The 17,308-nt window shown below is 38.7% G+C and overlaps 1 protein-coding gene across 5 annotated transcripts in view; it reads left to right on the plus strand.

Moving 5' to 3' along the window:
- Positions 1 to 17,308, plus strand: part of IRAK3 (interleukin 1 receptor associated kinase 3) — an 83,465-nt gene that overhangs the window by 24,193 nt on the left and 41,964 nt on the right. For 2 of the 5 annotated variants that reach the window (XM_039865926.1, XM_039865925.1), the window contains exon 2: positions 5,971 to 6,630. The exons of 1 other annotated variant lie outside the window; for it this stretch is intronic. In XM_039865926.1, the coding sequence (XP_039721860.1) occupies positions 6,483 to 6,630 (148 nt within the window). In that variant the 5' untranslated portion in view covers positions 5,971 to 6,482. Of the gene's footprint in view, positions 1 to 5,970; positions 6,631 to 6,969; positions 7,343 to 17,308 lie in introns of those variants that run through there. 2 more of the 5 variants (XM_039865930.1, XM_039865927.1) reach the window with 2 other exon arrangements.

The following is a 17,308-nucleotide window of genomic DNA, read 5'->3' on the forward strand; positions in this document are numbered from 1 at the left end:
GAGTTTACTTTGGTCAACCCACATTTGCGCAGTCCCCACTTTTAACCACAACACTCAAAAGACTTAGTGGAATTTAGAATAGTTGCGGAACTGTCTATTCTGAAACTAAATGATTAAACTTGATATTATTGGAAGCGTTTGTCGAAAGAACTGCCCTCACTTTAATAAAGTTAAGCCAAAAAAAAAAAAGCCCTTTTATGACTTTACAAGCATACTACTAATTTTAATATAAAGTCATAACAATAGGACTTCTTGTATAAGACAAGCGAGTTGAACTGGGAACTCATCACTTTATTGACAAAACTTTATTGACTACCTCTTACCAATTACAAAAGGTAAATTCCATATGGATTGTAGATCTAAATATGAAAGATAAAACTTTTGAGAAGATAACATAGTGCCTTGCACGATGATTGCCACAAAGATGACTATGACTCCCCTGCTACACCCCATCCTCAACAAGCCCCCAGGAAATTTTTTAAAAAAGAATTATGATAGAAATAAGCACTCATGGAACCAAGAAAGAAATTATTAATTTTGGGAGATTTTAAATGGCTTCGTGGAGTGTTTTAGTTTGCTTGGGCTGTCATAACAAATTACTACAAACTGGGTGGCTTAAAACAACAGAAATTTCCCCTCTCACACTTCTGAAGGCCAAAGGTCTAAAATCAAGGAGTCAGCAGGACTAATTTCTCCTAGAGGCTCTTAGGGAGAATCTGTTCCATGCCTCTTTGGGAACTTCTGGTGGTTGCCATAAGTCCTTGAATTTCCTTGGCTTGTGGCTGCATGACTCCAATCTGTCTTCATCATCACTTGGCCTTCTTCCCTCTGTGTCTGTATCCAAATTTTCCTCTTCTTATAAGGACACTAGTTATTGGGTTAGTGCCCACCCTAATCCATTATGATCTTGTCTTAACTTGACTGCATCTGCAAAGACTTTTTCCAATTAAGGTCACATTCGAAGGTACCAGAAGTTAGGACTTAAACATATATTTTGAGAGTACATAGTCAACCCAGAATACAAGTGGAGACTTTTCCATTTTGTCTTAAAGGATAAGTAAAGGTTCACTAGGCAGGAGATACTGAAAAAATTCAAACATGAAATAACTAGTTTAGGCAAATTGGAAAAGACCCAGACACATGCAAGACAATAGAGAAGAATAAGATCTGGTGAATTATTGGATATAAGCACCTAGCACAATGTCTGCCACAGTAGGTACTCGGTAAATTCTTCTGAATATATAAATCAATCAATTAAAATTACTGAGTTCCCTTGACCCATGTGACCAGAAAGAAAGAAGTTCATTTTATAGAAAATGATCATTTGGGGGCATGCTGATTTGAGATGAAAACAAAAAACTTAAAGAAAATTGTTCAATAAATATTGGAGACAAGAGTTGAGAAGGGAATGTGTAGGGCAGATTAGGGCTGAAGACACAAATATGAGAGTGGTCCTTGTAGAGATAATAGATGAAGGATGACATATGAAATTTCTCAGATCTGGAGTAAATAAGATCAAAGAATTCAGCCTGTGGGTGCATAGTATAAGCCAGAGAAAGAGTCAGTTAAGAAACAATCAGTAATGTAGGAAGAAAATAACTATTATTATAAAGGGCCAAAAAAAAAAAAATAACCCTCAAAAATTCAAGAAAGATGATGTGATAAGAGACTAATGCTATGGAATTGTGAGAATACCCTGAGGAAAAGCCATTTGATCTTAAAAATAATATTTTTACAGCCAACTATGCTGAATATTTTCATATATAAACATTATATGCATTTCTTGAATTTATGTGCAGAGGGTTTGTTATGGACTGAATTTTGTGTCCCACCCCAAAATTCATATGTTGAGCCCTAATCCCAGTTTGGCTATTTTTGGAGAAAGGGATTCTAAAGAAGTAATTAAGGTTAAATGAGGTCATTTTACTTCAGCCTGAACTGACTAATACAAGATTTATTTGGGATATTTACCTAGTAGTAAGGAAAAGAAAGCCAAATCCTTGAGAAGGAATATATACAAGATTTGTGCTTATATGACATGACATGATGAGATTTTTTTTGTAAGCATTTTCTTTTTGTATTTTTTTTTTTTTAACAAACATTGCATCTAGAGTTCTTATAGCCAGTAACAGTTATCTCATCTGTAAAATGCAGGTCTTAGGACTAAGATCTCTAAGCCCTTTTCCAGTCTCAAATTGCAAGCAATCTGAACAAATATAGTTTTTTGTCATATTCTGGCTGCAAATAACAAGAATCCTGGCTTAAAAACTGGCTTAATAAGATCATTTATGTCATATAAGTCCATAAGCAGGACATTCTCCAGGCAAAGAATGAACTGTCTAATGATGTTATCATGAAACTATTTTTTTTCTATCACTAGACCATCCCCAGGGCTCGCTTCATTCTAATATTGATTTTCGTGTGATTGCAAAATGGTTCCAGAGATGGCCAAAACTGCTACATGTCCTATTAAGATCCAGAGAAAGAGAGATCTGAACGAGACTTGGTCCCCTGTTTCAAGCCATATATTATTACCTATTTCAATCACATGCTAGCCCGAATCTCAATGCACATTTTAAATTTGGAGGTCAGGGTAGACTTTAGCCAAGTGGGAAGAGCATACCAGGCAAGAGAATATCAAGTGTAAAGGTTCCAAAGTGGTCTCTGTCGGATGTATTCAAAAGACCAGCAAGGAGACAGTGTGGCTAAAGCAGAACAAACAAGGAAACAATATCATAGGGTAACACAGTGTGCTGCAGGGAGAGAATTCAGACAGCATAAAGAGTTTGACTTTTATTCTGACTGAAATTGGAAGCCAGTGTTGGCTTTTGAACAGAAAGACATAATCAGATTTCATTTAAAAGGATCAATCTGGATGCAGTTATGAGGAAAGCCTGTAGGAAGCAATAGTGAAAACTACTTTTAGTTAGGGGACAACTACTGTAATTTGGACAAGATATGATGATGACTCAAACCTGGGGTGGCAGCAATGGAGGTGGGGAAAAGTGTCAAATTCTAGGTAAAGCTTGAGTAGAATCAATGGGATTTTCTGATGTATTGAAAGTAGGCTGTTAAGAAATAGAGAAGTCAAGAATGACTATAGTTTTTGGTTCTAGCTACTGGAAGGACTGAGTGACCTAGATGGGGAAAAGGTGACTAAGAGTAGGTTCAGGAGGCATGATCAAGTGTTCCAATTTTTGATATGAGTCTAGAGTTCAAGTGAGAAGTCTAAGCTAAACACTGCTTATCTACTGAGGATATGGCAATCCTCAGTAGATAAGTGGTTTTAAAGTCTCAACACTGGTCGAGATCCACCAAGGGAGTGGGTATAGATAGAAGAACCATGGATTGAGCCCTGGGGCACTCCAATTTTAAGACTTAAGGGGGTAGAGTAGGGTCAAAAAAGAAAGCTGAAGGATGACTACTAAAGTAAGAAAAAATGTAAGAGAATTTGGAAGACAAATGAAGAATGTGTCCAAGAAGGAGGTGGTGGTCATCTGCGTCAAAAACTGCTAATAGGTCAAGTAAGATGAGGACTGAAAACTATTATATTTAGGAATGATGTGGATATAGGTGACCTTGAAGAGAGCAATTTTGGTGGAGTACTGTGGGGGAAGGGGTGGCTCAAATTAGAGTGGGTTTAAGAGAGGATAGGAAAAAAATTGGAGACAGTAGCATATTCAACACTTTACTACAAAAGAGGAGCAAAGAAATGGGGTGGTAAATAGGAGTAAGTGGCAACAAAGGTTTTTAAATTTTGTTTTATTTTGAAGTGAGAAGAAATAACATGTATGCTGATGGAATTGATCAGCAAAGAGTGAGAAATTGATGACATGGTAAAGAGTGAGGAGAACAGCTGTCCTTGATGTCTCTGAGTAGGAGACAGGAGACAGGATCTAGTGTACAAGTGAAGGGGTTAGACTTAGATAGGAGCCTCGATATTTCTGCTATGTAAAAACGGGGAGAGTGATGTTGGTACAGATGCTGGTAGGTGGGTCAACATGGTAGTGAGATTCTGTAGAAGTTTTTTCCTGATGCATAAGTATTCTCAAAGATTCTCAAGGCCATCAGCAGAGCATGAAGATTGGAGAGAAGATGATGGGAATTGAGGATGAAAGAAAAGACATAAAACAGTTGTCAAGGAGACCAGATGAGTAAATGGACTAAAGGCACTTAGTGTAACTGCCTGGCAGCATGAAGGACCCACTTATGAGTCATGGCTTTGATTTTAAATTAAGCACAGTTAATAGGATTTGTTCCCCGCCCCCTCCAACTACACTCAAGTAGCATGGGTACAGAGCCAAAAATAGGAAATTTATATTTAATCAAGATGGTAGATTTGCCAAGAGAGTTCGACAAAATGAGAGATGAGCAAGAGAATGGAGAGCAGATACAAGGGAGGTATTATAATAATTGAATGTGGACTTCAAGGATAAAGAGAAAAGTGAGAACAACGAGAGGGTTGAGGTGACAAAATTTTGGATTTGGTATCCTGGTGAAGGGGAACGATTGTTGAGGTCAGAGTACTAGAGGGAATGTATTATGAGGATAGGAGGTATGACCAGAGAATAGATTCATAAAATAGCAAGTATGGATGAGGTGAAGTTATATATGATAACAAGTTCTAGGGGATGATCATGGGAGTGAGTGGCTGAAATAGGGTAGAGAATAAGATCACTGGAGGAGAGGAGTCAAGGAACTGACAGTCCAGGGTGTTGGGAAGACCCTCATCTATTCCATATATATTTTAAGTCACCAAGAATTAATTATTGAAGGATTAGTATTGAGAATTACAGCAAGAAAGAGCTAGCTATACAGTCTAAAAATGAGGAGGAGGAATTGAGGTTGGGGAGGGGAGAGCAGAGAATAACAGCAACAGTAAAGTGTAGTGAGTGCTATAACCTAGTTGTACAGAATTAAAAACTCAGAGGCAGTTTTAGGGAATAGGGAGAGAACATAGTCCGATACTAACGACTAACAGTGAAAATACAAGAGATTTCCCATGATCTATACAGATTTCACATAATCTGGCTTTCACATGAAATTCTTGCTTTGTAAATCAGAAAATTTAGTAAAGCAGGCCTTGCTGATACTTCACTCATCCACTGTGATTTCCTGGCTCCTCTGTGTATCTGAGTTTGACTCCCCTGTTCTTAATTGTAAATTCTTAATTTTATCTTGCCTCCGTTGCTCATGTTATTCAGGTAGTCCCTTTGAAAGGGACAGGGCTTCTTAAGCGTGTATAGATGGGCAAAAGATCTTAGCCATTTGAACAAAGGGATATAGAAACTTTCTCAAACGGGATTGCCTTTATCAATTTTCAAATATATGATGTAGAGCGCTTTACCTGAGAATGATTGGAAATTCAGGTAGTACTAAATGATAGTGTATCATCACTGTTAACCTCTAGGGGACGCCAGTCCCAAACACTACAAATCTGAAAGGTTTCAAAGAGGTGTTGACATTTTTCAGTCGGTGGTCACTGTCCACTCTTGGCAGTCATTAAGTTGGGGATTTTTCTCACCACTTCCAAAGCATCTCCTCTTTGTCAGAGCGTTTGTATCACACCTGCAGGGGGGATATTACAGCATAAACGGTAGAAGATTTCAAAACAATAGTGAATTTTACTTAAACTTCATGTTGAAAGCAAAAGGAAGATTTTGTAAAGGAGAAAAAAAAGTGGTCGAACGACGTTTCATCAGTAAACCACGGAGAGAAGAACATAGTAAAACCAAATAGCAGTATGGAGAAGGGGCAGCTTCGTGGAAAAAAAAAAAAAAGACCACAATTTTACTCTACCTTGTTCTCGCCTGTGTGTATCCTTTCCAACAATCACTTCATATATGCACATTTACCTGTTTAAATTCAGTAAGTTAGGAGGAAAATGTGCTAAAACGTTTAGAATGAGTTTTGGTTGCCTTCGGCTGAGTGGGGCTATGAGTGATTACTTTCTTCTCTCAATTTTTCTAGGTTCTGCAAGTGTTCCGTAACGGATAGGTTTTCTGGCCGACATAAAACGAAATAAATTTTTTTAAGGAAGTACTGGCAGATCTCATATCCATCCACTGCAAGAGACACCAGTCATGCCAGGATAGGCAGAATGGGTGGTAGACTCTCCGCTGTTAGTTCTGCAGCGCTGGTCTTTCTCCAGCTCTCGCTCTTTGCTTTGCCTCTTCAGTCACGTCCCAATCCCAGAGGAATGGAAGGGTTGTTCAAAACCTAAGCCAAAGAGAAGCGATCAGCAGAGGCAGGAAGACCCCGCCGCCAGGCCGGCCGTCTCCGGGGGCATCTGGGGAGAGAGGCACTCTGCGTCATGTGGGGCCCGCCCCTTCCAGGACTTGGGTTCGGCGTGTTCTGCTGTCTTGGCCGCCGTCGTGTAAGAAGGATTTCCGCGTTTGTGTAACGGCATTTAGCGGGCGTGCAGAAAAGCCTGGGATCCGCATCCCTCCTCCACCTGGTCCCTGGTCTCCTGCAACCGAGTCATGGCCTGGGCGGCGGCGGCGGACAAATGTGGGGCCCGCGGGGCGCTCTCGGTGCACACGCTCCTGTTCGACCTGCCGCCGGCGCTGCTGGGCGAGCTCTGCGCGGTCCTGGACAGCTGCGACGGCGCGCTGGGCTGGCGCGGCCTCGGTAAGTTCGGCCCCCGGCGGCGGGCGCATCCCGGCGGGGGACGCGGGGCCTCCGCGCGCCGCTCCGTCCTGTGGGCCTCATGCGCAGCCGGGCAGCTCTGCGCGGTCCTGGACAGCGGGGAGCGCGCGCCCCGGCGTCTGGGCGGCGCCGCCTCCTGGGGTTCCCACCCCGACACTCTGCCTTTCCTCGTCTTGGAAAGGCTACAAAACTCGTTGAGAGCCTCCCAAGGTCTCCCCCTTTTCTTTCAAAGAAACTTTGACTTTCGTTGCAAGATGAAGTGAGCGGAGGCTTGGGAAGAAAAGCTACCCAAGTGAATCCTGATGTTTATCAATTATTCTTGCCTTGATTGGTTCAAAGTATGTAAGTCCGAACGTCTATATGATGGCTTCTTGTCATTGCCAAAATACTCTACGATATAATTTTCATGTTGGAACATTTTTATAACTTTAAAATATCCTTTGGTGCTTTCTTTATTCTTATTTATGCCTACAGCAGCTGGTCTTCCTAGGTGGTCTCCCATCCAAGTACTAACCAGGCCCGACCCTGACATCGGCTTGCTCAGGATGGCATGGCTGTAAGACCATGGACTCTGGCTCCACCCCGGAATGAACCCAGGACCTTCTGCATGTAAAGCAGATGTGCTAACTGCTACACTATGGAACCATGTCTGAGTTTAGTATTTCAGTGCACTCCCACCTTAACTAAATTTCAGGTGAAATGCTAAAGTAAAATACTATTCGAAATTAACATGTCTCCCAGTATTCTTAATTAAATATATCTTATTTATCCAATTTGGTGGAATTAAGGTTTATGCTAGAGAATAACTTTTTATTTTAATCTAGAAAGTTGGCATCAAAATTCCATCTTATGCAGTCATTGGAAGAATGAGTAAAACTGTTGGACGCGTTGAGTGTGGTCACCAGAAATGATTCAAACAAAAATCTTTGTTTTGTTATGTACAGGCGTTTCTGGTTAGATTTGTTACTCCATGATGCCACATCTCATTTTAGCTGAAAATAAACACAATTAATTCTCTGAAATAGATATTTTTCTTACCAAGAATAGCAAAAGACCTAAGAGAGAAAAAGTTTTATTTGTTGTTGATGAATATGGTCACACTTTCTTGAATGTGGCATTGATCTTCTAGTTACATAAAAATTGTTTATATAGTATAAGCTCTATAATTTTAAATTGTGATCAATAAGTAAAAACCTCAGAAAAGGATACTTGAGTCTTTGTTTTCTGGAAAGCATAGAGATTTCCAGGATCCATTTGAGGGATAAGATCCCTCCCACACCAGATCTTTTTGAAACGGATGCTGTTAGCAGTTTTTGTGCTCATTGGTTTTCTAGGGTTACTAAACTTGTGAGAGAAAAATGTTTTTAGCTCAGTCTACTGGGTAGTGAATGGGGTCAGGAAGGTATCATAAATGAGTGAAGCAGGTTGGTGGAGACTGGAAATGGAAGAAAATATGTCTCATCTAAAAGGGGCAGTTAGTACTCAGTCCTGGGTCACTTCTGCATTTCAGGAAGTTCAGCTCAATGCTGCTAGATCTCTCTTCTCTCTTCTCTCTCTCTCTCTCTCTCTCTCTCTCTCTCTCTCTCTCCATTGAAATCTAGATATTCATACTTTACATAGCTTGTCTCATGTAACCTTTCCAATCACCTTATGATGCAGGTGTTATCATCATCACCAGTGTTTTAACAGGTGAGGAAACTGACAAATTAGTTAAGTAATTTGCCCAAAATGACCCAGTTAGGAAGTGGCAGAGCTAGAATTTGAACCATGGCAGTCTGGATCCAGGGCCTATGTCCTTACCCACAGCCACTCTATACTTCCCACTTCTCAACCATAACTTTCTCAAAGTCACAAGTATTGCTATGCTCTTTCTGCTGTATGTTACCACCTCCCTAAGCTATAGATATTTCTGCCATGAGAACAATTCAGTGAGCCGTTTCGAATATGCAGCCCCATTTTCCTAGTTATGGAAATAAATGAAGACCACCCAAATGAGAGCAAGCAAAGGCTATTTATTCCAAGCAAGGAAGTTAGCCACCACTACCTGTGTTTGACAGAGACACAAAGACAGGCAGAGGAGTAGAAAAGCTTTATAGTGGAAAAAAGAGAAGGTATTAGGTATGCCCCAGTTGGAGACTGTTGGCATGGGGAAACTGTAGACGGGTTAACTAGAAGTGGAGAATTCTATGCGATTGTCTAGGGGTGCATCTTTTGCTCTCTCCAGTTGGCCCTAAGTTAGAATCAGGGACAAAAATAAGGGAAGCCATCAGTTATTAATCAAGTTCTGACCATTTGAGCATGATTGCTCTAGGAGTTATTGTTTGGCTTTCTGCACTAGTGGCTACAGATAGTAGCTTGACTTCTCAGCCTGGTTCCTATAGAGCAGCAGTCCCCAACCTTTGTGGCACCAGGGACCAGTGCTCCTGTGAGAATCTAATGCCTGATGATCTGAGATAGAGCTGTGGTGGTGATGCTAGTACTGGGGAGCAGCTGCACATACAGATGAAGCTTCGCTCGATAGCCCACCGCTCACTTCCTGCTGTGCAGCCCGGTTCCTACGAAGCCAGGACTGGTACCAGTCCATGGCCTGGGGTTGGAGACACCTGCTCTAGATGATAGATTGGCTTCCTGGGCTAGTGGATGCACGTTGTGGGTCAGAGTTCCATTTTTATATGTAGTCTGGCCATTGTTCCTTTGTATATTCCTCTCATAGGGGAAGGATCTGAAATGTCTACTTCTTGATGCTTTGCTACAGTCCATTGTGTAGCGGCTTATGCCTACTGACTGCCTTGACCACATAGCTCCAAAAGGAGACCTGGAGCACACCAGCTCTATCATGAAGTGTTGGCTCAGCAAGAAAGGAAAGCTCGTTCAGATCAGGGTAGTTAAGGGCAACTGCCTATGTTAAATATGCTGAGTTTCTCTGTTGGCACCGTGAAAGGAGAAAGAGGGCAAGAGCTACAGGGAGAAAAACTTGACCTTAGAAGGGGGAGAGGAGAGTATTGAAGGACTGAATCAACAAGACCATCCTTTTAATGCTCAGGACAGCTGAGTGTCTGAAGATGCAAATTCTATATCAAAAACAATTGTAATAGTAGTAGGGAGGATTGTCTCAAGCTGATCATGATTCTTGATTATGGTGAATATCAGACTGTATTTACAAAGGCAGCTCTGACAAAAGTAAATCATACAGCAGCCTATGTGCTATGATCAATGTATACACAATAAGGTAGAAGACCAGTCATTCATGAACTGGAATCACTTGTGCAAACTTTTTTTTTTAAAATCTTTATAAGCGTTTATTTGAGCCAACCTGATGACATATGCTGGGGAGCAAGATCTGAAATGTTCTCCTATGCAAATTTTTAAAGATACAAATGCCAAATGCCCAAGCCCCATCCCCAGAAATGTCGATTCAGTAGTTCTGCATTGAGAATCAGGCGTCTTCCTGTTTTTTGCCAGGCTACACTGGTGAGTCTGATGCACAGCCTGGTTTGGGAGCTTAGGTCAAATTCTCTTCTTTAATAGCATTTTAATATAGCAATTATTTTTCCATACCCTTTCACTACTCTACTAATTCTCTTTTTCTTTAAACACGTTCTACATGTTAATCTTCAAATCATTTTTATAAAGTATGTTATTAAAAAGAATGTAATCCCAAGGTAATATATTTTCTGGTTGATGCTGATGCTTGTATGGCTTTATAATGAAAGTAGGAGTGTTGGGTAGCTAGTCAGACATGAGCTACAGGGAAACAAAGGAATGGAGGTAACAGGAGCTCAAGTTGGAAAATGTTATTTATCTTACACTACCTTACATAACAACTCATTTCATTATATTACAATAGAGTAGTATTTAAATACAATTGTTTGGAGCTGTTCACATTGTAAAACCTCTCAACACTTAAAATACAATGAGAAGGAAATTCTTTTTATAGATACTATATAATGGATTGTATTCAGTTTTCTTCCTCTCAAAAATGGAAAGATAATTATCATAGAAATTATTAATTACTTTAAAACAAATTAAACGTAAAGATCACATTAAATGTATATTTGAATATTCAAAACAGATTTAAAATAGTTATTATAATAATAACAATAGTTGCCATCTATTGAGTGCTTACTATTTGCCAGACACTCTGCGCTAAGCACTTTACATGGATTATCTCATTTGTTTATCATAAAAATTCTATGAGGTCAGTACTCTTCCCATTTCCATTTTATAGACAAGGAAACTTACTCTCAGAGAATTTAAGTACTTTACCTCAAGCCATAGTCTCATAAATCACAGATTAGGATTCTAACCAGATGGTTAGACTCCAGAACCTATGTTCCTTTAAAAAAAAAAAAAAAGTTTAAATAGACTTTATTGTTTAGAATAGTTTTAAAATTATGGAAAAATTTAGAAGATAGTACAAAGAGTTCCTAATACTCTATATCCTTCCCATATACTCAGCACAGAGTTTCCCCTGTTATCATCATGTTACATTAGTATGGTACATTTCTTACAATATCGATACATTATTATTCAATAAATTTCATTCTTTATTCAGGTTTCCTTCATTTTTACCTAATATCCCTTCTCTCTTCCAGGATCCCATTCAGGACCCCACATTACATTTAGTCATCATGTATCTTTTAGCTCTTGGCTGTGATAGTATCTCAGACTTTTCTAGTTTTTGATGACCTCGGCAGTTTTGAGGAGTACTGGTCAGTACTGGTATTTCATAGAATGTCCCTTGACTGTAATTTGTCTGATATTTTTCTCATGATTAGACTGAGATTATGGATTTGGGGGAAGTAGACTACAGAGGTCAAGTGCCATTTTCATTACATCAAGTCAGGGGTATATGCTATTTGCATGACTTATCACTGTTGATGTTAACCATGGCTGAAGTAGTGTCTGTCAGGTTTCTACATTTTAATTACTCTTGTCCCCTGATCTTTCCATATTATACTCTCGGAAAGGAAGTCACTGTGTGCAGCCCACATGTAAGGAATAGAGTGTTATGCTTCCTCTCCCTGAGTGGAATAGAGCCTACGTGCTTTTGACCACTATGTTATTTCTCTTATCTTACAATGTTCTCTCTAGCTCTCACTTCTACTCTAAGTTACTGCCCATTTTTCTGTTCCTCTTTATGGTAAAATTCCTCAAAGGGCTATTTATACTCCAGTTCCTCTAGTCTCCCTTGAACCTACTCCAATGAGGCTTTCACTCCCACTGCTTCATTGAAGTGCCTCTTGTCCAAGGTCACCATGACTGAATCCAATGGTCAGTTCTCAGTCTTCATCTTATTTGATACAGTTGATCACTCCTTTCTCCTTGAAGCACTTTCTTTACTTCTAGAACATTACACTCTCTTTATTTACTTCTCTTCTTACAGTTTCCTCTTCACGTTTCTGATCTCTTAGAGCACCTCTGGGATTAGCCCATGGACCTCTTGTCTTCTGTTTATCTACCGTACCCACTATCTTGCCAAATCCATCTATGATAACAATCCATTATGATAATAATTCTCAAATTTCTGGCCTAGGTCTCTCTCTTGAACATCAGCACCATCTCTCTACTTGTGTATTGGACAGACAGCTCCAACCTAACAGTTCAGAAATGCTCCCCTCCCCCAAAGTTTTCCCCCGCCCCAGTTAATGGTGACCCTATCCTTCATTTGTTCAGGCCAAAAATATTAGTTTTCTGTGACTTCTTGCTTTCTTTCACAAACCACATCCTGTCTCTCAGTTAATGCTGTTGACCCTGCTTGCAGGATCTAACTAACAGCCACCACAGCCCCCACAACCACCCTGATACAAACCACCATCAGATCTCACCTGGATAATTTCAGCAGTCTCGTGGCTGGGCTTCCTGCTATTTCCATTGCTCTCCTCCAATCTCTTTTCAACACAGCAACCAGTGAGTGAAGTATACATGTAAAGTATATTATATCACTATCCTATCCACGATCATTCAGTAGCTTTCCATCTTACAGTAAACACCAAAGTCGTCCATCGCTTTCTCACTTCCTTCTTATTTGCTCGACTCCAGCTACATTTGTCTCCTTGGACATGCAAGGAAGTTTTTCGTTGCAGGTAACCTTGAGGCTTACTTCTTTACTTTCTTCATATTTTTGATTAACTATTACCTACTCTGGTTACTCCTTTAAAATTGACACCTCCACGCTCCCTATGCCCCTTTCCTGCTTTATTTTGGTCCACATCACTTATCATTCCCCACATACTTTATCTTTGTTTATTTGTTTATTGTCCAACTAAAAATAAGCTTAATAAAGGCAGAGAATTTTTATTTGCCTTGTTTTCTGCTTACTCCTCTAGCATCTAAAATTGTACCCGGTACAGAATAGGTATTCGGTAAATATCTGTTGATTTCATGAATTAATGAATGAACAGATGTCTGTTAAACATCCAAAACCTTCTCTGGCAGAATCTTAGACAAAGCATTGTACAAGAAACGAAGTCATGGTCCTTGCTTGTAAAGATTTTCCAATTTAATGTAGGCAGATGCTATAAAGAAGTTAACGAGGAAAGGTAGTGTGGGGAGATAAGTGCTGATCCTTCCTGGAGTATAAAATTACACAGTTTCTGAGCTCCAGACTGAAAACATTGATGTTGAGGGTGAACTGTTTTTACATTCTCTCCCAGAGGTAGTTAACATTAGGTTTTTACCTGGACATGGGATTGAGAGAGCAGGACAGGTGGAGGTTTACCTGAAAAATCATGCACAGCCCTTCCCAGTTATGGAATAGTAGTCCTACCGAGATACGGGATAACAAATACATATAAGCCTAAGTATAGAGAATTATTATTTCTCGTAAAATTTCTTAACTAGTGGATGTTGATACTACAGTCTGGAAAGAAGAGTTGAGCTAACCTACACTTTTGAAATGTGTTTTACTTTTTTTGGAATTAAAAATATCTTGAATCTTAAATGTTCTTTTTTTAAAAAAATTGCCTAATTTCTTTGTGTGCTTTGTTGGAAGAAGGAAGATAGGCATATTTTCTTTTTCTCATTATGTTATCTCAAAACAAACTTTGCAGTCTTAATTTCCCAGGGCTTTTAGCATGTGGTTAAATGCAAATAAAAAGATTCCAAATAGGGGTGTGTTGCGTTATTTTAAAAAACCCCTTTGGACACATATTTGCATATGAAGAGTGATTTCTGCAGCTGAATTCCCCATTGGTTAACACTACCTAGATAATATCTTCAGATAAACTAATCTCCGAACTTCTCAGGTCGACTTTTTGGCTTACATTGTGCCAAGATGCCTTTCAAACAAAAGATTTGCCTTCCAAAAAGTGGTTTTAAACAATGGTTCGCTACAGCATATTTTTCTTAATTTATCTTTTTATTTAGAATGCTCTTAACTTGAGCAACATGGTCATTGAAAAATTTACTCTTCGTTTAGTACTGTGAAGAAACAAAGTTCTATGTCTTGGAAGGGAACAAATTAAGGAGTAATATGAGAAAACTGAATACTGAGGAATATAATTAAGATCAAGAGTGTGCATCCTTTTGCATCAGATTGAAGCTGATGTTTTTAAAGAATTTGACCTAAATGAATTATACATTTTGCGGATGATCATAATACTCTTTAGTGATATTTCTATTCAGAATGCCTCATCATTGGAGAAAAGTTGTTAAGATTGCACTGTGAATCACCAGTTAGAGGAGAAAACATATTTCATTTCTAGTCCTGGAAGCAATCATGCATACAGTATCCATATTAACTCAGCCTGGGTCCCTTTTATACCATGAACTTTACTGTTAAAAAAATGCCTTTGCCTAATCTAGCTTTCCCTTAGACTTAGTACAAACTCAGAACCTGTTGTCCCAGATCAGCATTAGGGAATTAAAAACCCTCCAGCTAAATCTCAGAAATGTGCTTAAAGGAGAACATCTTACATTAGCAGTTTCTCAGCCACGGAGAGCACAGAATCATGGCCTGTTGTACTTTTAAAAGGGAAATTCAGAAATTAAAAAAAAAAAAAAATGGAAATGGACATCCTTTGGGATTGGAAAAGTTAGTTAATTCCAAATTTCTTTAATAATTATAAATGGTTCCTTTCCCACTGTAGAATTGTGAACTATAAAATGTTTATATATTTTTTTTATGTGCAAATATTGTATATGAGACTCCTGCTACTATAGCCACCAGATGGATCTTATAAAAAAAGTAAAGCTTCCATTTTTGCATCACCTTCTCAGAGATTTTAGATTGGCCCAGCTACTTTCAGGATGAAATTTAACTTCTTGTGCTAACACTCAGAGCCCCTCTCATTCAGCAAATGTGGATTGAACGTCTACTATCTGCAAAGCACATTCCTACAAAGGTAGCTTGGAGACTTCACAGATCTTGTTCACCTTTTCTTAAACATGAACCCTCTGCTCTAAGCATACTGGTCTCCTCTGCACCCCCAAGCCTTTTTCTCTGTTTCTGGAATAGTTCCCCATTTTTGCCCCAGCCTATTTAAACCTTGCCCTAATCCACCCCGTTTGCAAAGTCTGCCAGTGTTCCATCACCCTCATTTCCTTCCTTGGCCGTGGCAGCCCATAAGGGCACCCTCTTCTTTCTTCACTCCTATTAAATTATGGGCATGTCTTATCCCGAAGATTCAAAGTGTAGAGGGAACTGCTTTATCATTTAAAAAAAAAAAAAATCACACACAAAACAGAAAAGAAAGAAAAAAAAAGAATCCTGTTATATATTATGTAAATATTAATTATTAATTTATATGGTACATTATGCTTAATACTCTGTAAGTATTAGCCAATTAATTTACTACTAAAAAAGGTAGAAACCTAAACTTTCCCTTTACTGAAATTTGATATTTAGCATTACCTCACTGGGATATTATACTTTCAATGAGTTTGAGACTAGGAAGTATTTTAAAAAACTGGAGGGGTTTTAAAGTCAGTGCTCTTATAATCAGCAGGCCAGGAAAGAGCAATCAAATTTTTTATATTAAATTGACAACTATTACAATAAAATTGACTATATACCCTATGCTATACTCTAAATCCTTGTGACTGTTTTGTAACTATTAATTTGTACTTCACTCTTTCACCATTTTTACCCAGCCCCCAAGCCCCCTCCCATCTGGCAATCACCAGTTTGTCCTCTGTTATCTGTGAGTCCATTTTTGTTTAGTTTGTTTGTTTCTTTTGTTCTTTAGATTCCTCATGTAAGTGAAATCATATGGTTATTTATCTTCTCTATTTGACTTATTTCACTCAGCATAATAATACCCTCTAGGTCAATCCATGTCATTGCAAATGGTAAGATTTCATTTTTTTAAATAGCTGAGTAATATTCCATTGTATATATGTACCATAACTTCTTTATCCAGTCATCTATTGATGGGCATTTAGGTTGCTTCCTTGGCTGTTGTGAATAGTGCTGCCATGAACATAAGGATGCATAGATCTTTACGAACTAGTATTAGTTTTCTTTGGATAAATACCCAGAAGTGCAATTGCTGGGTCAAAAGGCAGTTCTATTTTTAATATTATGAGACACCACCAAACTGTTTTGCAGAGTGGCTGTACCAATTTGCAATCCCATCAAAAGTGTACGAGGGTTTCATTTTCTCCATATCCTCACCAACATTTGTTGTGTTTTGATTTATTGATGATAACCAATCTGACAGGTGTGAGGTGATATCCCATTGTGGTTTTAATTTGCATTTCTCTATTGATTAGTAATCTTGAGCATCTTTTCATATGTCCTCTTTGGAGAAATACTTATTCAGGCTTCTGCTCATTTTTTAATTGGATTGTTTGTTTTTTTTTGTTGTTGTTGTTGAGTTGTATAAGTTCCTGATAAATTTTGGCTATTAACCTTTGTCAGATGTATTGTAGGCAAAATATCTTCTCCCATTCAATAGGTCGTCTTTTTGTTTTGTTGATGGTTTCCTTGGCTGTGCAAAAACTTTTTATTTTGATATCATCCCATTTGTTTATTTTTTTCTTTTTTCCCTTGTCTAAGGAGATATATCAGAAAAAAATTTCTAATAGCAATATCGGAGAGTTTGCTGCCTATGTTTCCTTCTAGAAGTTTTATGGTTTCAGGTCTTACATTTAAGTCTTTAATTTAGTTTGAGTTTATTCTTGTACATGGTGTAAGAAGGTGGTCCAGTTTCATTTTTTTTGCATGTATCTGTGCGGTTTTCTCAGCACCATTTATTGAATTCTTGGCAACCAAATGTATGCTTAGCTACCAAATTTACTATATGCTTTAGGAAGGATTACTTCAAAAGACATTACTTATGAAAAGTATGAGATTGCTCAATGAGGCTATGATTTGTCAGAACTTGTACTATAAGTAGATGGCAAAACAAAGCCACTTACTAAAAGCCACCACTAAACCATCATATTCCCAGGGGATACTTTGTCTTGATTGGCAACTTTCTCCTTAGAAGACAGTATGGTCTGTGAGATACTTTGTCTTGATTGGCAACTTTCTCCTTAGAAGACAGTATGGTCTGTGAGATTCAGAGTTCATTCTTTTGTCTTGTTTTCAAATTGAAACTCCGCTGATCGATTTTCTCCCCAGGACAGTGTACCCTATTCAATAATTCCTTAAAAATTAGCCGCTCTTTACAAATACTCATAGTTATAAACTTGGCTCAGGCTCCAGAAACCAATC

This window comes from Pteropus medius, unplaced genomic scaffold (genome assembly GCF_902729225.1).
Source record: "Pteropus medius unplaced genomic scaffold, Ma_sr-lr_union100, whole genome shotgun sequence".
NCBI lineage: Eukaryota > Metazoa > Chordata > Mammalia > Chiroptera > Pteropodidae > Pteropus > Pteropus medius.